The sequence below is a fragment of the Cotesia typhae genome, unplaced genomic scaffold (genome assembly GCF_013202065.1).
Source record: "Cotesia typhae breed Kobodo isofemale line unplaced genomic scaffold, CoteBio_Ctyphae contig_4, whole genome shotgun sequence".
Classification (NCBI taxonomy): Eukaryota; Metazoa; Arthropoda; class Insecta; order Hymenoptera; family Braconidae; genus Cotesia; species Cotesia typhae.
This window is the reverse complement of record NW_027423748.1, coordinates 5,823,158-5,849,259: the sequence shown is the minus strand read 5'-3', so window position 1 is coordinate 5,849,259 and position 26,102 is coordinate 5,823,158. Positions and strand designations below refer to the sequence as shown.

At 29.2% G+C, this 26,102-nt stretch overlaps 2 protein-coding genes across 3 annotated transcripts in view; both read right to left on the bottom strand.

Moving 5' to 3' along the window:
- Nucleotides 1–26,102, bottom strand: part of LOC141526937 (uncharacterized) — a 146,091-nt gene that overhangs the window by 85,236 nt on the left and 34,753 nt on the right. The window lies entirely within an intron of this gene.
- Nucleotides 6,531–8,837, bottom strand: LOC141526939 (uncharacterized). The gene is made up of 2 exons (XM_074242099.1): nt 7,109–8,837; nt 6,531–6,746 (listed from the first exon to the last, which is right to left on the bottom strand). The coding sequence occupies exon 1, from the start codon at nt 7,634–7,636 to the stop codon at nt 7,115–7,117; it is 522 nt and encodes a 173-aa protein (XP_074098200.1). The 5' UTR covers nt 7,637–8,837; the 3' UTR covers nt 6,531–6,746; nt 7,109–7,114.

The window sequence follows — 26,102 nt, the reverse complement described above, 5'->3', positions numbered from 1 at the left end:
TTTAATAAAAAATAACTTTCAGAAGAATAAGAGTTTAGAATTGAAATATAATGATTTGGTTACTTTTTAATAGTTAAAATTAAAAAAGTTGAGCTCCTCGGGTTCATTTAATCGAGACGGTATTAGCAATTAATTTTCAGAGTATGATTTGTGGGATCGTATACTGGAATCTTAGTTTATTGGCTAGCATTACTATACGGTGGTTAGTGGTCAGTTTATGCTCGTACCAGGTAATCACGTGATAGGAAGGAAGAGACGGGGTAGATTGAGGTTTAATTAAATAGTCACTCAAACTATCCTTAGGTTCATTAGATTTTATTATATTATTAATTGAATTAAAGATTTTATTGCTGGTATTTAGAACTATATTTTTATGATAATTGCACTCGTTAAAATGCGATGCATTTTTGGATTTTCCAAACTTTTTTTTATTAGCTTGAAAATCACAGTAAGTTTTAAAAGAAATTAGAAACATCTGCTCATTTGTTTATCTTTGTCTATATTTACAAAGAAAGTTTATCTTTTTGGCTGCTTAATGGTTACTCAAATTGTAAATTTGTTCGAAGCTAAAATTAAAGAAAAAATATTTTGAATTTATTTATGAAACATAAATCTTTCAATTAAGATAATTTTTCAGCAGACGGTTAAAAACATTTCATTATTTTTATTGGTAGAGTATAATTTTATGGATTAAAATAGTTATTTAAGAACAGATATTCAACTATTCAATCGTTATAATTTTAATATGAGCTGCAGAAAATTATTGAGACTTTATTTTTTAAAAAAGGCAATTTGTCACGTTGGTAGCGATGCATACATTTTTCTCTTTTCTTAACTGTTTATGAAATTAGAATAAGTAGACATCTGACAATTTTTCATCAAAAATTAAAAAAAAAAAACATATTTTTCAAAAGTTACATTTATAATTTCTCAAAAAAAATTTTTTTTTAATTTTTCTCTAGAAAAATCTTTAAAATGTTTGTAAATTTAAATTATGTATTTATCAATTCTTTTTTTTTTTGTATTCATATTAGTTGTTGAAAACCATGAATGAATTTTTTTTTTTTTTTAGTATAGCCCAATATAATCTGAAATGAAAATTGACCAAGTCAGAAAATTTCTTTATGGAAGACTGTAATTTTTTTTTTTTTTTTCCTTAAAAAAACAATTCTAATTCATTTTTTCACAAAAAATAAAATAAATTTAATTAAATTGTAAACTCCTCTACACAATTTATTGTTTCATAATAACATAAATTTACGAAAGAAAAATCTTATATTAACGATTATAAATTCAAACCAATATTCTGATAAAATTCCTCTCAAACATCTGACTATACATGTTTACAAAAGTAAAGTTTACTGCAATTTAAATTTCCTTAAAACTTGATAACTAACTTAAAATTTCCCTAAGACCTTTTAGCGATGAATAAACAGCAATCTTCTGGCTTAAATATTAAATTTCTAGTACTTTATCTTTTCGGAACCCTTATTTGTCAGTACAAAGTAATTTCTGTGCGTAATGATAACAAAAGTAAAGTAAGCAGCAAACGGCTGACTATTTTCTGAGATTTCTACTGAAAGATTTGAAGTCCTGAGATGTGGAGGCAGGATCGAGAGCATAATTTTTATTTTCGCAGTGCACGCATCAGGAGAGAAGTGGAGTTGCGGCCAATTTTAGTGAGTGCACCTTAAAATAATCATTGGGAGTGGCATACACATTCGCAATGACATGCATATGTATAGATGCCGTAGGTATAAGCTTAGGGAAATTCCTCCATCCGTAGCATACCACTACTAGTGATAGTAAGCACCAGTAGTTACATCCTCTGCTCAGACGGCGTTCATGCGCGGAATATATCCATTTCTCTATCACCGCACGGCAGAGCCAGACAAGTTTACATACCGAGGGAGAGAAAGATAGAATAAGATAGGATAGTTCAAGAGGTTCTCGGGAGAAAGACGCCACCGTCTGTACGCCAGCTATACAATATTCATGCCGCGATATTGCATCTTGAGTGGTGCCATTAGGGTGTGGAGCATCGTCTCACAATCTTCAAGAGTAATAGTTTGTTGTATGTTTGTTTTTGCCGGGTCGCTTTGATGATCAAGAGAATGTTTGCTCCCTTAAATCATAAATAATGATTTAATAATAAAATGTTTGTTTTACTAGAGGATTATTCATTTGTTTTCGTTTGTAACATGTTTTATTTAATATTCAACCTTTAATTTATCTTTTCTGTTCGAAAATATTTTTTAATAAATGGAAAATAATTTATTTTAAGCTTAATCCACAAATTTTTTACAGTATAAGCGATAATGAATTTATTCATGGTATTAATTTTGAATTTGCAGAAAAGTTAATTGAAAAATGTTAATTACTTTAGCCGAAGAAATATAAATATATTTTAATTAAATATGATTTTATCGCATGTAAAATATTATTGCGAAGGAAAATTAATATTCGTTGTGGGATTAAAACGTTTTAATTTACGGGGAAATGAAATTGATGTTCTATTATGAACTATAAATGCAATTGGAGGTAACTTGAGTCTGAGTGGTTAAACACTTATAAAAAATGAACTTGATTCAAGATAAAAAATATTGAAATAAAAAAATCATTTTGAAAAGTTTCATATCTTGAATAAAGATAAATAAGGTTTTAATTAAGTAAAATTTACTTAAGAAGAATTTGTTAGTTCAAGAACTTTTCTGCTTGCGGTTTAAGATGATCGATGTAACTTTTATTTTTATATTCTTAAACACGAATTTAGCATTAATATATTTGATTAAATGAAATACTTCTCATTGCTTACTGTTTCAAACTGGAATTAATTTAAAGTTTATCTTAATTCAACAGCTGGTCTCAGCTATTAAGAAAAGTGTCATGGTGCAATATTGTCAAAAAATTAGAGATTATACATGCTGCAAAAGTATATAAGCTGGTAGATAAGTAATCCATAATATTTGCCGTGGAGACGCTTTTTAGTTCTATTGATTATTATAAATCTAAAAAATAATTTCTTTCAATCTTCATAACAGGTATTTTTACAATTTATTTACACTGACTGGAAATATGGGTCGTTAATAACAGTAGTGAACTATTGAAATGGAAAAATTTCGATGGAAAACTCATGCTCATAATTCATAACATACAATTTTGAAATACTTGAAAGGCACGACCTTGAAGGAATTTTTCTCCATTTCAGCATATCTGAATGGCATCGGTGCCATGGGATTATATTCCGAAAGCGTTTTGGTAACTCCGTGCCACCGCGTCAACAGTGAGGGTACGCCTCCGAATAAGCAGGAACCACGGCACAATTCAACAGCACACTACTGTACTATTTGCTTTTCACCACTGTTATCGTCGTTCCCTTTTCCTCCCATTAATGTTCCCAAGTCGTTTACTCGTCTGGGAATCTCAAATCGCTTCCACTCTCGCGAATACGCTGCATACAAATCGTCTTCTACAAATTTAATCGATACCAAACAATTTGTATAATCATACATATATTCATCCCCCATTAAATAAAGCATTTTGTAATTAAATTTTTACACTTATTTCAATTCATTTTTTTTAACTGTTATAATTCCTATTTAATGACACTCATTACTCGTGTCAATAAGAAGCATAAGAAAAATTATTTATTTATTAACTTGAAAACTTATTTAATTAAAAAACTCTTTGACAAAACGAAAAATTCTGTTTTTTTTTCCTTGGTGTAATTTTTTTTAAAGACTTCCTGAATCGCGAGTTCGGAGGGTAGTCTGATTTTTTGATTGGTTGAATATAACAGTTTATTAAATTTTAAGAGCTTCTAAGTTCTGTTCAAAAAAAAATTTTTTTTGAAGGGTCGCTAAATATTTTTAAAAATTTTCACAAACGTAAAAAATTGAATAATTTTTTTTTTTAATTTTTTCTCGTCAGTTTATTATTATTTTATATCCTACACAGAAAAAAAAATTACTTGAATCAATTAAATAATTTTGAAGAATTTCATCTTCCTGATTTGAGTAAAAAAAATTCTCAAACTAAGAAATTTTTCTTGGTTTAAGTAAATTTTACTTAGTTCAAGAATTTTTTTGTCTTGATTCAAGAAAATGAAACTTTTTAAAATTATTTTCTTCGTTCTAGAATTATTCTCTTGATTCAAGTTAATTTTTTTTTTTTTAGTAAAAAAATTATATAGATTGAAAATATTTATAAGATGACTTATTGATTCTTGAAGGTCACTCAAGATTTTTTTAATTTTCAAAGTAGAGTATTTGAAATGTTCTTCTATAAAATAATACAATGATGAGAAAAAAATCCAGTTTTTGATGATTTTGAAAATTTTTTAGTATCGGAAACGATTTCTAAAATAATTCGTTAAGGTTGATCTTTGTAGAGATTTTTTAAAACATGATAAACTAACATAGTTTCAAAGGAGATGATAGATAGAAACAGTTGGTTTGTTTGGGTTATTATAATGAGCATATTGAAGTCAAATGATTAAAATTAGTCAGGCATTTCTCATGTTACAGAAAACTTTTATGAATGATGTTTTTTAATAATTTTACTGACGTTAAATCGATTACATCAGGCAAATCTCTGAAAAAAGTATATTTAAAAATGCCTGAATTATATTTCTGCTCTGTTATTTTGCTAGCAAGAAAAAAGTAACGAAAATAGCGCCGATGGAAATTATGGAAATTGTTTCCGTAGTATCTAGGAACATTTTTCGTGTGTAGAAAAAGTATTTATATAAAATTTCCCTCCGTGCATAATTTATTCAGAATTACTTTAACGATAAAAAAATTGTTGGGTGTGTCGATATGAGTGCATGGTAATAAGACACAAAAGTAACAAAAATATGGGCCGGAGTTGGAGTGTATATCCACACAAGTAAAACAGCGCCGAAGCCAGATGAGAGTGCGAAAATAATTACGTTCCGACTGATTGCTAGTCCCTCTTAAATTGTCAGGTTTCATTGGAGACTCGTATCGCGCCCTAAATTCTAACCAACGGCAACATGTTAAGAGCTTTTCGTTTTACCATTCGGCTCTTTATGCTTTATAGAATTCCGTGGTTTCTTCCTCTTCTCTTAACACTCATCCCTCTTTCGCCGTACCGTAGGTTTGCTCGTAATCCTTGCTGATGCAGTGTACAGCTTTTTTTCTCTCTCTGCCGCGCACCATTCTTTACCATGCAGAAAACCCAGCGAGACTCAATTCCGATGCCAGGAAATTTGATTTCGCGAACCCAATTGTAACTTAGCTGTCTGATTTATAGTTCTAACATTTTATGGTGATGCATCTATTTTATTAATATGATAAAGAAATAATTAATTGTCAACAGAAAAAAAAAATGATGGGAATTCAGATTTAAGTAAAAATTGCTTTTATTTTTGGAGAATGCATATTGCAATAATATTAATACAATTTTTCTTTACAAATAAAAATTTAGCACTGATGAAAATTGAATAAATGTTGTAATCTGATATATCAACAAATTTTAATTAAAGCTCAGCAAAACGGGCAATCAACAGAAAGTATTTAATTAAAAAATCAAATAAAAATATTCATAAATGATTACATAAATCGCATTACAAATTAATTACAATAAACGTCCATAAAAGCTAAAGTAATTATTTATTTGTTATCGTTATCATTGTCGTTATAAAGTTATTAAATTTTAAAGAAACACGTAGTTAAAAACTAATGAGTATTTTTTTCAATACATTAGAGATTTTCCGGCCATAGGTAGATCAAACTCATTTTAAATTTTTACATCAAAAATTGACTTTCATTTATAAAAATGTAAAATTGTTAAATGGCATAAAATAAAGTTAAGATGCTTATCGGCTGACGTTTAAAACTTATTTTAATATTTCAATATTATTGCCTCGAAAGAAAAATTACTTCTTTATTTTATCGCATAGACGAAGAAATCCACTTGTCAAAATATCAACTATTAAAAAATAACTTTGTATCTTATCAAATAATAATACACAGAAAAAAAAAATTAACTTAAATCAAGAGAAAAATTCTTAAACCAAGAAAACAATTTTGAAGAGTTTCATTGTCTTGGATAAAGACGAAAAATTCTTAAATCTTTAATATTAAAATAGAGATGAAATGTATGTGAAACCAATTTATTCGTGATATGATTGGTTGAAAATAACTATTCTCATTATGATTGGTTGAAAGTGAATATAATATACATAAACGACACATAAATATATCATGACAACAAATATAAGGCGCGCGCTTGCGCGCGCAAATTTAAATTCTAGTCAAGTAAAATTTACTTAAACCAGGAAGAATTTCTTAGTTTAAGAGTTTTTCTTTTCAAATCAAGAAGATGAAATTCTTCAAAATTATTTACTTGATTCAAGTAAATTTTTTTTTCTGTATATTTTTAAAGATATAAATTCATCCTGATGTTAGACTCATTTAGCCCTTTCATTTGAGAACCCACATTAATTTTCTATTTATTTCTCAAATAATTGTTGTATTAAGGGGGTATTCTGGTCTAGAAACATGAATTTCAGGTAATTTTTGAAATGTCGTAAAAAAAAGACAATTAATATTTTTACTATACATTTTTTTATTAGTTGTTTGTTAACATTAGAAGAATACAAAAAAAAATTAAAAACTAAAAAAAGTACAAAATTTTTAAAATTATAAGCTGACGGAGTGGGGGCTCTTTAAAAATTTCCACGTGACTATGACCATGATTTTAACCCTCCTAGTAATCTGAAACTAAAAAAAAAAAAAAGATTATTAATCAAGAATAATGTCGCAATGGTCGGAAGTAGGGAAAAGTTTGAAAAAAAATTTTTCACAAAATGGCGACTGTTTAAAAAAATTTTTTTCGACCACTTTTTCTGACGGTTTTGAATTTTTTAAAAATAGTTAAAATAAAAATTTGGGGATAGGGCTAGTTCCAACCATAGACAAGCCAATAAAGAAGACTCTATAAAAATTCCAAGTAAATCGGTCCAGTAGAGAACCTGAAAAATCGTGGTCATCGTTCCGAAAAAGACAGTTTTGAGAAAAACTCGTTTAAAGTTTCGCGTAAAGTTTTTTCTAGTCTAAGTCATATAATGATATTTTAAACTTACATTGATTTAATCTGTCATTCCTGCCTCATACATTGGACCTTCCTCGACTTCAAAGAAACTATTTTCTGCATTTCTTTCTTCATATCGAGCAGTTCTGGCCTCCTTTGAAGCGATGGATGCTCGTGTTTCGGAGCGGTCAATCCGGGCGTTGTCGCGTTTGCCAGCAAATGAATGAGCTTCTGGTCCAATTTTTATTCCCATCAGCTCCATCATTTTTAAAATAGGAATAAAGCCTTCATTGAAAATACAAACGCTAATAAATGTCGCTATCTCGATAATATGAAGTCCAGAATGAATGTGTTTCGGAGCGAAAGTCCAAATCAGAGAGTTCAGAGACTCATTATTATTCTGCGTTTCTGAACCTAAACATCGGGTTTTTTTTTGGACAAATGGGTTACCATCGTAAGGATCCATATCGAGAATACCCTTGAATGTTTTAGTGTCACCATCTCCAATGTATTTAGCATATTTCACTCCGTGATTTTCATTTGATCGACAGAACATTTCGACAATAGCATCAACTTCCATTTTGCCTGCACTTCCTTTATGGTTTATTGTACATAATTCTTCATGACTTTCATACCAATCGTTATACGCAGCAATATCAGAATATTTTTTATTTTTCCAAACATTACAGCCTTGACAGAAACTAGATTTGACAACAGTATCAACAACCTTCTTGCAATTTTTGCTACAAGTGTAGTTACTCCAAATAGAGAATTAAAACCCCTTTTTTTTCCATGTCCCATCGCCAGAAACAGTAAACTCCATAGAACAAGCATTAGGATCACTAGCTGATATTAACTCTTTTTCTTCATTCACAGCTTTGGAAATAATGAGGTTATAAACTGTACATGCGGCCAAATGGATGTTTTCGATGCAAGCGTAGTATGTACTGATTGATAATCCTTGACAGATATCCATGATACTGCAGAAGATATTTATTCCCTCCCTGCCAACTCCCAAAAGCCGCATAGCAAAAATAATTCTTCGGTTTACTTCAAAGGATTTGTCGACGAATGGACATGATGGTATATATTGAACACTATCGCAACCACATTGTAATGAAATTTTAAAACCTAATCCACGAAAAGATGTGCGTGAAAATTTAATCTCTTTTTTACATTGAGCGCACAAAACTAAAGAAGAAATCATCGAGAAAACCGTGAAAAACTCCAATACACAGTAGCCGTAATTATTTTCAATGATCACCTCTTCATCATTAGATTTTTTTAGTTTTGCTGCTGATGCACTTGTAAAATTGGTGTCTTCTTGTGCCGTGTATCGATTACCGTGAAATTGCCTTTTCTTCTGACGATGTGGACGCGTACGCCTTTCCGCGGAAGATTTTCTATCCATTTTATTTTTAAACAATATTTTTAACTGTTATTATTTAACTCACAGCACATACGTCCACGTGGTTCAGAGGTTAGAATTCAACTGTTAGCAGCTGGATGCAAGTGAATACTAAATGTATCAGATACGGGTCACCTCAGGTTCTCATATAATTATATATGTGTATAACTATATATATATATATATATATATATATATATATATTTATATAGAGGAACAAATGGTTTTACTCAGAATAGGGATTCAGGTAGACGGAGAATCCCTAATGTCTTTTGTTCGATTAGTTGCGACCGAACAAGTTTGGATGCCAGGTCAGAAAAATACTTATATCTCCGAAAATAATTTAAATTTTGAAAAATCCTCTTGTACACATATTCTTAAATAGTTAAACTTTGAAAAAAAAAAAAAAAAACATTTTCGATTTTTTGAAATTTCTAGACCAGAATACCCCCTTAAATTCAAGTCTGACTGCTGAGAATTCACAATGATCATTTATGAAATTTTGTACTAAATTTTGATTGTTGGAAAAAAAAAAAAAAAAAAAAATTACAGATAAAAAACTCTTTGTTACTTGCTAAATAATTTAATCATCAGCAATACGCTTGCGTGACAGATTTATACTAACAATGAATAAATAATCCACGTTAAGATCGATTTTTTATTCACCTGTATATTTTAAAAATAAAAATCTAAAGCCAAACAACATCGAATCAGTAAATAAATAAATAAACGTGATATCGCTAAAAGCATTTAATAAAAATTCGATGCGACCTGCAATTTACGTCATAATAGATTGGTTGTTTATTTAGTAATTCATATATTTTAACGTCGATGCGAAGTTCTGTAAACAAATAGCTCAATTTGGGTTTTATAGTTGACAATTTATAGGCAATTTTTTTGAGTAGAGTGTAGAGCATATACACAGCCGGGTTGTAAAAAAATAAGCACAAGGAAAATGAGGTGGGAGGAGAAGAGGATAAGAAAACGAGTGCGAATGTAATAAAAAAAAATGCTTTGTGTTCGAGGCGAGTCTCTTCAATGGCAAGATGGCCGACCAAACAAAGCGCTGAGGATGACGTTGTTTACGAGCTGCGATTGTTTTTGAAAAGAATAAGAATAAAGCAACGAGGTATAAAGGAAACTAGAGAAAATAAGATAGTAGCAAGGTGTATCGGGAACACTCGCCCGGGAAAGTAGCTTACGAATATAATAAAAATAAAATAAAACAACTGTATAGATACAAGGCTAAATTTATTCCTGGAGCAATGAGACGGGATACAACCATTGAAACTAAATTTAATAAATTAAGAAAGTTTGTTGTAACTTGTAAGAGTGGTATTTTCTATAGAAAATTAACTTGTTCCGAGAGAAAAATTCTTGAGTCAAGAAAATCTTTTTGAAAAGTTTAATTGTCTTGAATCGAGATAAAAAATTTTTTGATCAAGTGAAATTTATTCAAATCAAGAAAAATTTCTAACGATTTGTCTACATAAATAAAAACAGTAAACCTCTTAAAAATGATTTCTTTGGTTCAAGAAATTTTTTCTTGAATCAAGTTAGAGTTTTTGGATGTACTTGATTGTTAGTAAAAGATGAAATTTTTAAAAATAATGAAGAAAAAAAATCATTTTTACAAAAATTAAAAAAATAATTTAGCGTAAATTTTATTATTGAGTTTCCTTACATCAGACCTTACATGGACGTATCAAAAAATTTTTTCACGCGGATAATTAATTTTGGAGATAGGTTAATTGAAGACAATAACTCAGTGATTAAAAGGCAAAGAATATTAATATTTAGCGTTAGCGCTAGCTTGAAATTCAGTAAAATTAAGATAATTGAACAATGGCGATTAATCGTTTTACGAGCTTTGGAGCATTCATGCCGATTCAAGCGCATAATAATAATCTCTACTCGATGTTTTATAGAAGCAATAAATGTCTTATACCAGAGTCGACTCTGATCTAAAAGCATCACGACAAAAGAACTTTATTTGTTTTATTTAATTACCATCGTATTGTATACTTGTCTTTATTGTTTATTAATATCTCTCGTTTTATACCCCAGTAGAATTTATTTTTCTCAATTTTTTTTTTATTATTTAGTTAAGTATACAGCTATTGCAATTTTTATCACTGCCCTCAGACATTAAATAATTAATGGGGAATTACTTTCTTAATTTAATAAAAAAGTTCATTAAAATAATATCAAACTTTTTATAGATTATTTTCTTAATAGCCGTCGGGATTAAATCTCAGGCTAATGTCTGTGTTCAATTTCAATAAATTTTTAAATGTATTCTCTTTTTTTTTAAATCCAAAAATTATAAAAAAAAATGTTTATTTTTAATATTGCAAACAGTATTGACAGTGAATTGATATCGAATTTCTCAACGACAATGTTATTTTTATCCGAAATAACAGAATAAGTTCTGACAGTATTTGATAACTTCGAAGCAGAAATTTACAAAGAATATTTTGTTACCCTCATATATTGGTGATTCGATTCGGTTGGATCTCCCTTCAACACAAACACAATCCAATATTTCCTATTTGGTGTTTGTAAATTTGTTATTTTGTTATTTTCGTAGATCGTTCATCGTTCATGGTCCATTGGTCGATCGCTTGATTCCCAACAGCGAAAAATAGTAAGCGGAATTGATGTGTAAAGGCCATCGGTGACTTCCCACCGTGGCCGGCATGATGAACTGAACGAGAGATAGAACATTAAAGGCAATTTCAATCAAGTCGATTGAATCACCAACACTTTGCCCAAAGGCGCACACTGTCTTTGTCTTCTTCATTAATGGATCCTCGCTACATCCATCTCGCCATCTAACAGTCTCTCAATCTCTCCATCTCTCTACATATATATGTCTGCACTACATGTCTACATACTACACAACAAGTTTACTGTCGTTATACTATTACTGTTACTCTGTACCTCCAGGTCATCATTCGGATTTCTTACCCACAATCAAAAAGCAATTCGACTTATAACCACCAGCAACTTACAGCCAATATATAACTATCGAAAATTCAAAATTGTAATTTAAGAAATTTTAGTTCAATAATTTTTTGGTATTTTTACGTCAAAATATTTGTTTTCCGTTTAATCAACACAAAAAAGTGTTCAATATTTAACATAAAAATTTTTAACACAAAAAAAAAAAAAGACTCGTTATTTTACACTGTACAGTACAAGCAAATATTACGGTCTTAGTTAAGAAGAAAAGGATAAAAAAAAAGACTAAGGATAATACAGAGAGTTAGACCACACAATAAAATAGTTTTAACATTATAGTTAGTCTGCGACTAAACTCTGTCAAGTAACGACACTTCTCTCGACACGATTCCTTCTATAAAAATAAAGATTTTATTTGAATCCTTCTATGTAGATAATAATATTGTCTTTTCTCTTTATTTATCATTTATCCTATCCATAACTTTCTACAATTTATAATTTACTAGCTTTTAGTTACGGCTTCGCTCTCGTTAAAGCTTTTAGATAAATATCAAAGATCATTACACATTCCAATAGAACTGAATCAATGTGATTCTAATTTTTTGACAAACATTTTTTTTATCTTTTGTAAAAAATGAATTTTTTTATTTTAATCAAAAGTAACCTATGTTACTTCTAATACCTCCAAGAATATGTGTACAAAGTTTTATGACACGCTTTTTTTTTAAAACTTCGTTCCAAAAAAAAAAACATCATGGGACTTTATAAATTGATGCTTCAAAAACATCAACAAAAAATGAGATAAGTATTTATTTTATTGACTTTCAAATTAAAAAGCATACTCTCAAAATTATTTTCATAAATTCGCGGCAATAAATAATAAAAAAAAAAAGAAAATTGACTTTTCAATTTTCTATAGTTAAAAAACGTCAAAGCTTCGTATCAAGTAATGACCATAAATCCACCGAAAATCAATCACTGGATTCTCCAGTCACGAACTATTTGAATTGATACCAACACGAGAACAACAGCGAGTATTAGCTGAGTCACAATAGGTCCCTCGAAAATCGCCCGAAATCTGTAAACTCTTACCCTAGATCCTCTTATCCCGAAGAGATCTAGTCAAATTGTGGTCGCTGTGAAACTCTGCCCGTTATGAGAAGAGAAGCCCTGAAATTTGGTGAAGCTGTAGCTGGATAGCTACCAAACCGCAAGCTTCGTGGTTACTCGGAATCACAGCACACATGCACTCTTGCACACATACAGACTTAAACATCGAGGTCGTGGTCGCAGGTTGTAGGTTTTCCGATCGTAACATTAGTCTGATGTGTTCTCTAAGCGACAGGCATCTCTGATTCCAATTCTCTGATTTCTAAGGAAACACCGGAACTGAGATTGCTGTCGAATCAGGATAAGGATGATGAGAATGATAATGCTCTTATTTGAACACCGTAATATCAGCAGAGTCATCAGCTTGATATCGAGGTCATCTGCCTCAAGATAGATCCAATCAGAATTAAGGCGGCCAACAGAAGCTGCATCAAAGTTTGCGTCATGATAGTAATAATTAATGTATTGATTACGGGCAACCGCCGGGAGTATCAGTCTCGTCAGAAATTAAATGGTTTTATGTAGATACATCAGCTTATTCCTGATTAGTGATACTGATATTTAAGTTAAATATTATTCTTAAGGTTTGTTATATTTACGCTGTAAAAATTTGCGGAATAAGTGGGCAGTGGATGATTTTTAATTGATTTATTCCCATTATTAAAAAAAAAATTCCGCGGAGTAAATTCTTCGTTTATTTTTTTTGTTGAATCAAATTTAAAAAATAGTTCCCAGGTGGAAAAATATTATAATGTTATTATAATGATTTGCACATTATAATGTCATTATAATGATTTGCGCATTATAATGTCATTATAATGATTTGCGCATTATAACGTCATTATAATGACGTTATAACGTCATTATAATGCGTGTCAAAAAATTTTTATTTTTCCAAAATTTCCCATAAAAAATCTAAAAAATACCAAAAACTCTGCTTTAAGATAATTAAGTTTGAGCTGGAACCAGTCATAGCGAGAGAGGTCAATTGATAACTTTAAAATAAAATTTTCTGAAGGATCAGGAACTCAGCACTAACACGTTTTTTCCATAAGCTTTACTTAAACGATTAAATCAAAGGAGGTTTACTCAAATTTCACAAAAAAATTGTACAACAATTCGGGAACACTGCGCCAAAATATTTTTTCTTGACCTTGAAACGCTGAAATTTGAGCTAAATTAATTTATTAATTAATAATTATTATATCATCTTGAATTTTTATAATAACTGTTTATTGAAAAACAAGAAAAATAACTCAAACCTAATTATCTTAACACAGAGTTTTTGGTATTTTTGACATTTTTGATGGGAAGTTTCGGAAAAATAAATATTTTTGACACGCATTATAATGTCATTACTCATTATAATGACATTATAATGCGTAAATCATTATAATGACATTATAATGCGCAGATCATTATAATGACATTATAATATTTTTCCACCTGGGTTAGAACAAATAAATTTTGATATTCAAAAAAACTGCATCGATATTTTTTTCATTTAATTTTTACTAGCAGCATTTTTTTAATAAAACTTTGCCATAATCATTCTATTTATTTAAACGTAGCAATCTTAATAATTTATTACTTTTAACTTTTTATGTTAAGATTTATCAAAATAACTTGAAGACGAAAATAATCTTTATGAATATTTAATTCAATATTCCAAAAAAGTCGAATTTTGTAAAAAAATATAATTGAATAATTCAGTAATTTTTCTAGCAATTAAAAAATAATTACAGTTTATTGGGGAAATAAAGTTTTAAAGTCTTCAATAACTAATATTGTTGAGAGAAATTTAATTAATCTCAATGACAATGGAAAATAGATTAAAAAAAAAATTTAATTATTGGAGTAATTCATTTCACTATTAAGGATCATAACAATTACTTTAATAATTGAAATTAAAAAAAAAAAAAGAATTTATTTTTCAAGTCAAAAAATTAAGAAGCAAAAAATTTTAATTGAATTATTCATGAAAATTTAATGCATTGAAATTTCAAATTTCATTAAATAAAATTATCCAATACTAATAAAATGCATTTGATGAAAAAAAAAATTGAAAAATCAAAATTTCAACTTTTAAGATCTATAAAAGTTGATAAAAAACAAATAAGAATGATTAGCGAAGAAATTGAACAGACTCTTTAATTGATTGATGAAAATTTTTATAAAAAATAACTTATTTAAATGACTTATTTTCGTTAACGTTGTTGAAAATTTTGTTTAAATATCTAGGAGCCTAGATTGTTATAAATTTTTTCCAGAAATTAAATATGGATGAAGTATGGATTTGAGGTATTCGAGGTGACTATTTGTTGACGCTGTTTATAAGTACGAACTCGACTGTGTATATAGTGTGTAGTGTATATTGTATAGATAGCGAGATGTTGAGAACTCAATTAAAAACAGAATAGCACGTCGACGTGTTGGGTAAGGGCTATGTTTAGAAGCACAGAGCGCAATGAATCGTGGATGCGATCAACTGGAAACATTGGATTCACGCCAAACGCGTTTACTGCTACTGGTATAGTGACTATACTCTACCATTCTATAGCTAGCGGTATATACACTATCATTGCTGCTATACTGCGACTAATGGGACTAATACTTGTGAGTTTCCCTTCAGTGGAAACCACTCTCTTCTCACTAGACACTGTTTCCCGACACGCAGAAAACGCGTATCGTCAAAGCTGTTAATAGTACTTGATAGTAAATTCTCTCTTGTAGCACATCAAGTTAACGGCTTATTGAGCATTTATACTCAGATGTTACTTGATCATGATCAATTGTGAGACTCGATCATGATAACATCTTTAAATAATTATGTTAATTAAAAATTTATTATTATTTTTGTAAGACTATAATTTTTTAATTATTTAACTTTTTCTATGAATACAAAATTTTTCCTAGTTTTAGATGTATGCAAACTGTCAAAGAGAAAAAAAATTAACTTGACTTAATAGTATAATATTTTTCTTTAAAATTTCAATCTTGTTTCAAAATATTAACATCTGTTAATAAATTATTTTATAATCATGAGTACCGGCTGTTAATAAATAATTTTCAAATTATAAGAAACTAGTTATTATTTTAAATCTTGAATATTTATAACTAAATTATCGGTTCCATGATAATTGATCCTCCGAAAAAATATCCCGGACAAAATATCCCCATGACAAAACATCCCCGACAATTGATACCAAACAGACAGAACTTATTAAAAAAATTATAAATAACAAAAATAAACACACACATAACATTCAAATTAAGCGAGTAAAATAACATTAAAATTAACATTAATATTAAGATTAACGTTTTTGTGTGTTTATTCGATATTAGACCAACACAAACGCGGGTAATCGTGTTGCGCCCTTTTAACATGGTTTTTGTGTGTGTTTATTCGATATTAGACCATCACATACGCTTTTAATCGTGCTGTACCCTTCAACCTTTTTTTTTTTTAATTTTCGAAAACTATAACGAATTCGAAGGATCAATAAGCCTGATATCAAATTATCAACGCTCAATACTTTTAGGTTATCTGATTAATAATAATCTTCAATTACATATGTCCATTGGATAAATCTTTACACCCAGTAATTATTAAATAGATTTAATTTTTTTCTAATTAAAATTTTATTTATTGATGCAATCAATAATAGTTAAACGTGATAACAGTCTTCTAATTAAAAAATTTTTATTTAATTTATTCAGTAGTATTTTCTTTATGTATTTAAATATGAAAAATCACAACTTTTAAAAGTTGACCTGAATCAAAGTGAGTATTCTTTACAAGTTACGAAAATTTTCATCTCTATTGAAAATGTAGATAATTAGTTAAAACGGAACAAAGGTTGAAAACTTAACAGATTTATATACTAGTATATGAATCATGTATAAAATTTCTACATTTTTTTTTATGTCAAGATGAATTAATGAAATTAGTGAAGCTGATGTCAAGATTTATTGTAAAAGAGTTTTGGATTAATTTACTTTTCAAAAGAGTATTTGAACTGTAGATTGAAATTTATGGTAGAATGGTTTCAAAGCTCATCGTCTGCCAGGAAAGGGAAGATTTGGTGACCGCTCGGCAGCGTACAAGTTACTTCGCCGGGAAAGGTAAACGTGTAAAACGTACATCATGTTTGTTTGGCTGAACGTGGTCAAAGTAAAAAACTATCCGAGTATTTCGGTGAGAAATTCTAATCTTTTTTATTTCCAACTCACAAGAAATCCATTTTAGGTTTAAAATGCTTCTGAGAGGATTCATTAAATCAAAATAAATCTGACATTTACATTCTACATTAACTTTTTTTTGTCATACATTCAACACTCCGACAGGCAATTATTCCTGACATAATTTATTGATACTTATTTTTTTTGATATCCTGAATCGAAAAATAAAAAACGTTGAAAACAACTAGCAACCGATAGCATACAGTATTTTATTCAACGAGTTTCATTCAATTATAAATAAACTTTGATTCTATCAACTAAATGACAGTTTTACGCATTTATAATTTATTAACATTTAACTGATTCTGTATTTAAACTCAAAGCTCGAAGGCTTATCAAATATTGATAAAAATTAAATATGTATTTCATTTTGGCGTTTCTATTTATTTCAATTTATTTTTCAATAAATGTCGATAATCATACGTTCACAATAAAATTTTATCTGCTATGTTAAACGCTACTTTAAAATTTATATTTGTGAATAAAAGTATTGAGTTAAATAAATTATTGTATTTTTATGCAAAAAAAATTTTTTATCGAAAAGTTTATTTTATGTATGACGTTGATTTGTTTTTAAATATGATTTATTTGAAATGTAATTTGTAAAATGTCAAAATATAAGTATGAAGGTTATTTTTACCAAATTTTATCAAGTCTGATAAAATATTTATAAATTTTTTTTGGTCAGAAAACTAATGTAGATTAATTAAACTAAGAAGATCATTTAATGAGACAAACTAAATTTTCCTGAGACTAGAATTTAATTTGCGCCTGACTGTAGACTGCATATATTTTTATGCTTATGATATATTCGACCAGTCACATCACGAATAAATTGATTTCACATACATTTCATCTCTATTTTAATATTAAGGTAGGAAATTCAGTCTTTAGAATAAATCTTAAATTTTTGTAGCAAGAAACTCAAATTTTCTGAAAATAGACAAAAAAAATTTTTTTTCCACCGAATATAAAATTTTTTTTAAGCAAGAGAATTCATTTTCTTAATTTTTCTATCGACAATAGATTTCGTGAATTAAAAAAAAATTTTTTTTTAATGAAGAAAGTAAATTTTTTTAGGATCAAATAATTACTTGAAATTAACAAAATTTTTTTTTTCTTTCGATGGAGATAAAAAAATTTTGTAAAAAATTGATTTCAGTTTTCGATATTGTCCATCAATTTGCTTTACGATCATTACTTGTCAAGAAATTCTTATTATTATTGTCAATAAATAAATATAATATATCTAGTAGAAGATAAATTTATTGATGATAGATGAATGCTTATTTAGAGCACCTGTCACTGAGTATTCATCAGCGGAAATTATAAAAAAATAAAAAATAATATTTTTTTCATCTTCGACAAACTACTAATATGACCAGCTATACATATACATATATGTATCTAATATAGTGCCTATACAGATGGGAGCAACTCTGATGTAGTCGTTACAGCATCAGAATGATAAAGAGAACTCGCCTCGACATTTGGTCTGAGCGAGAGTACTGTAGAACCACACGGAAATGTGTGCAGTATATGACACCGCTGCAGCATGCATGAGACCAGGATGGATATGGATGAGAGTGATAGTGATAGAGCGACAGTATGCTTTCCAGTACTACAACGATAGTACAGCGTGGCACGCCAGGAAGGAGGCCGGTGAACTGTGTGCTGGGTGGGCGGTATAATATTGATTTTACAGCAACAACCGGCATCACTATTTCATACGATATAACTACTCCACGCTTAACTCCAACTTAATAAATTTCAATACAGACACTCTCCCAGACAAATGAGACTCTATCAAGATCCTTTTATTTTTTCTACAAAAATTTTTCATTTTTTCTTTTGAAAATGTTATTTGTACAAAAATGGTAATTTATTTTAAAGTATCCAAAGGTGACAGGACAATACATTCGTTATGCTTCAATGTGCATTAAGCCCTTATGACGTTCTTAGATTTATTGAGCTTGTCCGTTCATGCTGATGAGGGTAATAGAATGAATTGCACTTTTGACGTACCGATGACTCGATAGAAAAGAAAATTTAGGATAATCGGATTTTGGTAATTAAAATAAATTTTATGAAAAATTCCCAAGGTCGTAAATAATAAAGAATAATACTGAATAATTTACAACACTTTAAAGTATGAAGATTAAAAATTTAAGGAAGTTTCACAGAAAGTGTCAATGTAATGGATGTTTTGTGATGGTCATTTTGAATACTTAATGAGGTAATAATACTTTAGCTTGGCTAGTGTCATCGTCATCACGTTATTATTATATACTGTGAGCTTGAATGATAATTATCAAGAAGAATACAATAGAGAGAAGCGTCACGGCGTTATTGATCGCGATGCATCGTCAAATTTCACCGTCACTGATAAAACATTAATGAAGTACGTGAGATGCATCCACGTAATTTTATTTATAGTCAACGAGATTTCGGTTTATTGTGGACCGAAAGGAAGTCAGGCAGTAAACCACAGACTATTATTATGCTTACTTATTTATGCTTGATTATCATTATTTATTATTCATCATTAATTTCAGGAGTTTGTTCTTGGGGACATAATTGAGTGGCAGTCATTAATTGTTCTTCTAGTTTTTTGTTTATGTTCGGATTCAATTAAATTTATAGTTTTGGTGATTGAAAAAGTTTTGTTTTTATTTGAGCGGAGTTAAATTTTGCATGTAAATTAAAATTAAATGTTTGGAAAATTTCAAGTCTTTAATTGTGATCGACAATTATACTTCTTTGATTTAGATAGTTTTTAATTACATTTTATATCGAAATTTTTTTTTTTTGGTGAATTAATTTTTTTTTGACGTTGTCTAGTCTTTATCAGATTCATGAAAAAAATGTGACAGATCGAAAATTTTAGATATGTTGAGATTATAAAAATCTGGTCATGAATCATCATTCAGTAAATTAAGTTAATTAATACTTAATCATTGTCACACATGGCCAAAAAAAGTTTATTAATTTTAACACAAATAAACTTTCAATTTCATAAAAAAATTTTTATGCCGATAAAATATAAGCACTAAAAATTAATTTTGAGAGCTCGCTCATCGCAGATTCCTATTTCCGATTTAAATGACATAGGAAACATTTTTTTTTTAATTTTTAAATTTTGTATGATTTATTGAAAAATTGAATTTGTTAGTTACTAAAAATCAAAATAGTAATATAACATAATAAAGCTTCATTGAAAAAATAAAATTAGATATTTAACTTATTTTTATAGTATTTTAAAGTTTAACTGAGTAACTTTTCCAGCTGAGCGGGATTTTAGTTCAGTGAAATGTCGTAAAATGCGAATCGCTTTAAGCTGTAATATATTGGATATTGCGAACTATCGGTGTAGTAAATTTAAAATATGAGACGTTAAAATTAATGTTACAAACGCAATGAAAAAGTTCGATTGATGGAAACCGTAATATTCGTTATTTACTGCATATATTGTGTCGTAATTATCATTTTATTATCAGTATCGAGTAAAATGGTTTTCTTTTTTAATCACCGAAATTTAAACCTTTTGGCTGAATCAGACATCAAAACTATCAAATATCACACCATTGTTTAATATTAATTCGATATTCTAAGCTCGAGTAATTTTATTTCTAAAATTCATTATTAAATATTTTCTAGTATTTAGAATTTATTTTCTAGTTATCAAATATATTGACGATTGTATCATCAACGATCATTTAATTTTAATGAAGTAAAAAATCATTTAGTGTACGTAGTAATTTAATTTTGCATTAAGGAATTAAAATTACATGACTAGACAAGTTGAGATATGAGTAATTCAGGTATTTAAATTATTTTTAATGAGCCTTCACTAGCCCGACGATGAAAATTTTCATGTTAGTCCTGACCCCCACCTTTAAAAGTGGAATACCTAAGACGCACAAAATCTGTAGAGGGGATAAGGCCCAGTCTATTTAAAATCAGAAAGCTAACATAAACGGCATCATTCGTGCAACAGCCGTGCAGCAGAACAGTTACAAAATATTTAAAAGTATTTCTTAAACTGCTTGTTTTTAAAATGTATATTCAAGAGACTTTGTCGTTTGACTTTTTGCAGAAATATACAAAATTCAAAGTGATATTCTAATAAATCGTGAAACAAAACCGATTTATTAAAGTGAAAAAACCAGTCAGTGTTTTATAAAAAGTGAACTAACATTCTTTCCATTAAAAACAAATTTGTAATTCTAACCATGGCTCAAGAATTAAATTTGCAACGAGGTCATGAATTGAACCTCAGACTCTGCCGTTCAACTGAGTCTGGATCAAGTGTTCAAATCGACGAGGACTATTATTTCACCACCAAACGCCGTTCAAATCCAAAAGGTCATTCATGCATATACATAGCTCTGAAAAACGAGTGGTATTGGGTCGTGGATTATTTGTTGTCTCGTGGGGACCATTTTGACGCTGTGGATTTCTCTGGAAAGTTTGCAGGATTCACCGCTTTGCATCACGCGTGTTTAGAAGAAAATGAAAACTCCATAGTGTCGAAGTTATTAAAAATCTACGAAGTTAATCCATCAGTAAAAGCTACCGATGGCGTTGAACCAATTCAATTGGCTGCGTTTCTGGGACGATTTGATATCATCAAAATTCTTCTAGATTTCGGAGCGAGTATCGACACGGAGTTGAGTTTCTCTCTTTTCAAAAAGTACGGGGTCAATAGTCAAAAGTGGAATATGAGCTTCGAAGAGAAAATGACACTGTTTACTTACATTGTCATCAACAATGACTGTAGCTCACCATATTCATATCCGATGGCTTTGTTTCTCATCCATGAACCAACTTTGTCGATACGTGATAGCAACAATCGAACATTGTTGATGCATGGAATTGAGAATGAACGATGGGTTCTAATGATGTCCGTGCTGCAGAAATTGAACGAGCAGGAACTGAACCGACGTGATGATTTTGGCTACACAGCAATTCATTTGATTCTAGACAAAATGATTGCTAAAAAATATCAAATGAATGGACCCGCAGTAAAAGAAGATTTGAGCTGTTGGTTGCAAATGTTAATCTACAATGGAGCAGATGTTAATGTGATGGTCAATGGTGATCCAGCATCATTACCTATTCACATTGCAGCCTACCATGGATTCTACACTTCAATGATGTTATTGTTGGAGGTACAACCAATCTTCTTCTCGTCTTTGGCTAGACCTTTGTTCTATTTTACTAAAGGTCTGGAGGATTTTAATGACAGAGACGATCAAGATGAAAACTCTCATCGGTTCCTTATTGCGACGCGAAACCAGATCGTCGAGGATATCCTTCTGAAGCGTTTTTTCAAGTTTCCAGTACATTCGGAAGAAGGCAAATTGATGGATCAGTTGGTGAAAAAAGATAGTGATGTCAAGGAATTAGTGAAAAGGTTTGATGACAAGTGCAAAGACTTGAATTCCGACCTTAAAAACTTAAAGGCTAGTTTCGGAGATCAAGAGATGTCACTTCATGATGTTGTGACGGCGCCTCAAAAAAAATATTTTGAAGTCGCGAAAGGCCAAAAATCTCTGTTAACTATCGAATCTAGTTTTTCCGATCACTTCAGAAAACTATCTACTTTTGCCAAAAGCCGATTGGAAAAATGCAAAGAAAGGATCCAAATTTTGGAAAAGTGGCAGCATGTAGCAACACCAATGATGAAATCTTTGTTGTTGCCGTATGATTGTGTACTTCATATTGTGGAATATATGGCAAATCAAGATTTGGAGAACTTGACTGAAGCGTGCAGTGTAGTGTGATTTGTAATTAATTGCAAAAAAATATTAAAATTATGTATTTTAAAATAATTAATATAACTTATTGTATATTTGTAAAATAGTTAAATTGACCATTATGTATATTAATTTTTTTTATATTAAAAGACTTCTACATTTTTCAAATTTATATTGTACATTTTTTGTTAATAAAATAAACGATTGTAAATTAAACATTTTTTTTATTGAAAAAAAATGTAAACTTTTACATTGAAAAAGTTATTATATAGTTTAACATTGTTAAAAAATAATAAATAATATTGAATGAAAATTGTAATGAGTTTAGGCTCTAAATAAAATAATATTATTTAAAATAAACACTTTTTGTATTCATTATTTCAGAAATCAATTTATTTACAATAATTTATAATTTTGCTATTGTTGCATGTATTTTAACTCTGTAAGTACTAATTTTATTTTAAAGGCTCTAATTTAACTTATAAATTATTCTTAAATATTTTACTTGTCAATTAATAAGTTTTTTAATTGTTTTCAGCAATCGTAATTATCAAAAAAATGTATTTTTCTTCAAAAAAAATCAAATGATGCAATACGTTATTTATTAGCTTTTCTTTAATTGTAAATTTTCATCGATATAAATTTTAAATTAAATTTTTTTTATTATTTTTTCGATAACGATGATGATGGTGGTGTTGATGATGATGTTGGTGTTGATGATGATGCTGGTGTTGATGATGATGCTGATGGTGATGATGATGGTGGTGGTGGCGATGATGATGCTGGTGGTGATGATGATCCTGGTGATGATGAAGACTTAAGGAATATTTACTGATTGTATAGCAAAAATAATAATTCAATAATTATATAGCAAAAAATGAATTTCAAAAAACGATAATAAAAGCTATATATATGTCACGTCAATGTTGAAGAAGTTAAAGTATAATCATAAACAATTCCAACTTTAGTGTTTATAATTTATGTTTCAACAATTTGCGTATTTGTTAATATTTACTGAATATCTTAAATTATGATAATGATAATTCTGTTTAAATTTTTCTTTATATGTATATACTTAATGTTTTAATAATTCGTTTGAATACTTACCTATTTTAAATTTTATCTCTTAGCTTGAAGTTAGTGACTTTCGATATTTTACATGAGTGGAAGTAAGTGAGCGATAGTCTGTAAAGAGAGAGAGAGAGAGAGAGAGAGAGAGAGAGAGAGAGAGAGAGAGAGAGAGAGAGAGAGAGCACTAGTGCGTGAGAAAGAAACCAATAGCCATAAACTATTAGTGTCTTTTTCTTGCCGATCAACATCCTTAATTATTTGAACGCATCATAAAATTTTATCATTTAGTTGTATCTCAAAAATTTTCGGCTTTACGAACTTAAATCAGTGAAAACGAGTGTTTAAACTATCGCGTTTTCATTAATATCTATTCTTGCCTAATTGTTAGAATTCTTATTCATATTTTTTTACCCCGATTTCTTATGCATTGTGCTGACGTCCAAGAAGGTTCTCAATTATCTACTTATTCATTCAAGGGTATCGGCATCCTAATTCACAAACAAATGTATCCAGTCTAGACGAATTACGGGAATTTCCCCAGATCCACTTTAAAGCCGAACGACAATACTATTGTTATGTTCACTCATTCATCCTCTTTTTCTTCATTTTAATAGAAAAGAATTGTTAATAAATAAATATAAGAATGTACTTACTCATTTTTCGAGACGAATACATAGTTACTGATTTAAAAATAATTTAAAAATGATACTTGAAGCACGTTGTGTTTTATTAATCTTCTCAGCAATTTTATTAAATTGCAAATAAGTTAGTACAGAGTTAAATGTTAAAATTACCGAGTATAATCTTATTTTTAAGACAATCGATGAAAATTCAAGTGTACACAGAAAGAAAAATGTAAGAACTGTTCCAATGAAAATATTTATTTAAAAAATAGCGTGGCAATCACTTCTATAATACACTGAAATTTAAATAAATTAAAAACAAAAAAATTTCTAATACAAAAATAATAAAATTTTAAAAATAATTCACCAAATTTTGCAACAGAATTCAAATTGACACTATAATTCAAAACGTGAGAAAATCAATATCGAAAGCGCCAAAAGTAGTTTAGACTGAGACAGTCTCTTACTGCCTCTACTCTCCATAGTTTTCAGTTAAATTGAATCAATTATTTTTTTTTTATTAAAAATTGTAACAATTTTATGACTATTATTTTAACTAATTAATTATTTACAGCATTTTTTTGATAGTTGAAGGAATAAAATTGAAGAATTATTATTTGGATATTAATTTCAAATTGTGTTGTTTTACTGAATAAGGCAGCACTGTACATCAAGGTACGTTGACATGAATTCAAAAACTATTGTATTAACAATATTTATTACAGTAACAGACGATCATAATATCAATTATTATTACTATTATTATGATTATATCTCCTGTATCCTCAAGATTCGTTAATAGTTTATGGCTTAATTAATAATCTTAGCTATGGCAAAAAATTCCAAAGTAAAAAATTTGTTAAAAAAATCAATTGAATTATTTGCTTGGCTTGTTTTCAAATATTCACAGCATATAGTCAAAAATTTCGACAAGTACTGTATATTTTCTCGAACCTTTTCCGTCAAATAGTCTTAAAGCCACGTGGTGCCCTTGATGTTTGCCGAGCGGTCCACGTGGTGCCCTCGATGTTGTATTGGCTGAGCGGTTCAATGTGTTGGTCCATTCGTACAATTCAAATAGCAAGGCGCGGGTTCGATCCCCAGTAAGCCGAAAGATTTTTCACATTTTCATGCTGATATCTTTCGGTTCTCGGAGATTTGCTCCAGCGCCGCCTAGATTTAGGGCAAGTTCTTAACTAAAACAGCTTCCCTACCACATAATTCCAAAAAAAAAAAAAAAAAAAAAAATACAGTACGAAAGTACAGCAGCCGAATGGGAAAATACCTACACGGAAAAAACGAGATTTAACTAGTTTCCATGTTGGACGGATCCTAGTTCCATCTACAGTAAAAAAAATTTACAAATGGCTACTACTTCTATGTAGATTGTAGTAGGTCCAATTTTCGTAGATTTCAGTTCAATCCAACATGGGATTCAGAGCCATCTGAGATTTATTTGTCTCAGATGGTTGTCAATACCGCGCGCATGCTCGTCGGACTGACGAATTCATCGTACATAGAAGTGACTTCTATGTACGATGTAAAATTGTAAAAATGTAAGTAAAATTTTTTTTACTGTAGATGGAACTAGGATCCGTCCAACATGAAAACTAGTTAAATCTCGTTTTTTCTTTATAAAGAATACTACTACTACTACTATTAAAGCCACGTGGTCTTACAGTGTATATTTTAGTTAACGTTTTTTCAAATTTTTGTAACCACGTGAAATAAACGAGAAATGTATTTATGTAATGTTAAAAAAATTTATAATTATATTTGTAAATATAATAAAAATTAACAATCAGTTTTAATTTAAATAAAAAAAAAGTGACATAATCTCTCTTATTTTACCGTGATTGGTAATAAGTG

What these genes read in the sequence shown, in the direction of transcription:
- LOC141526939 (XM_074242099.1), bottom strand. Translation starts at nt 7,636, where the DNA reads ATGGAAGTTGATGCTATTGTCGAAATGTTCTGTCGATCAAATGAAAAT.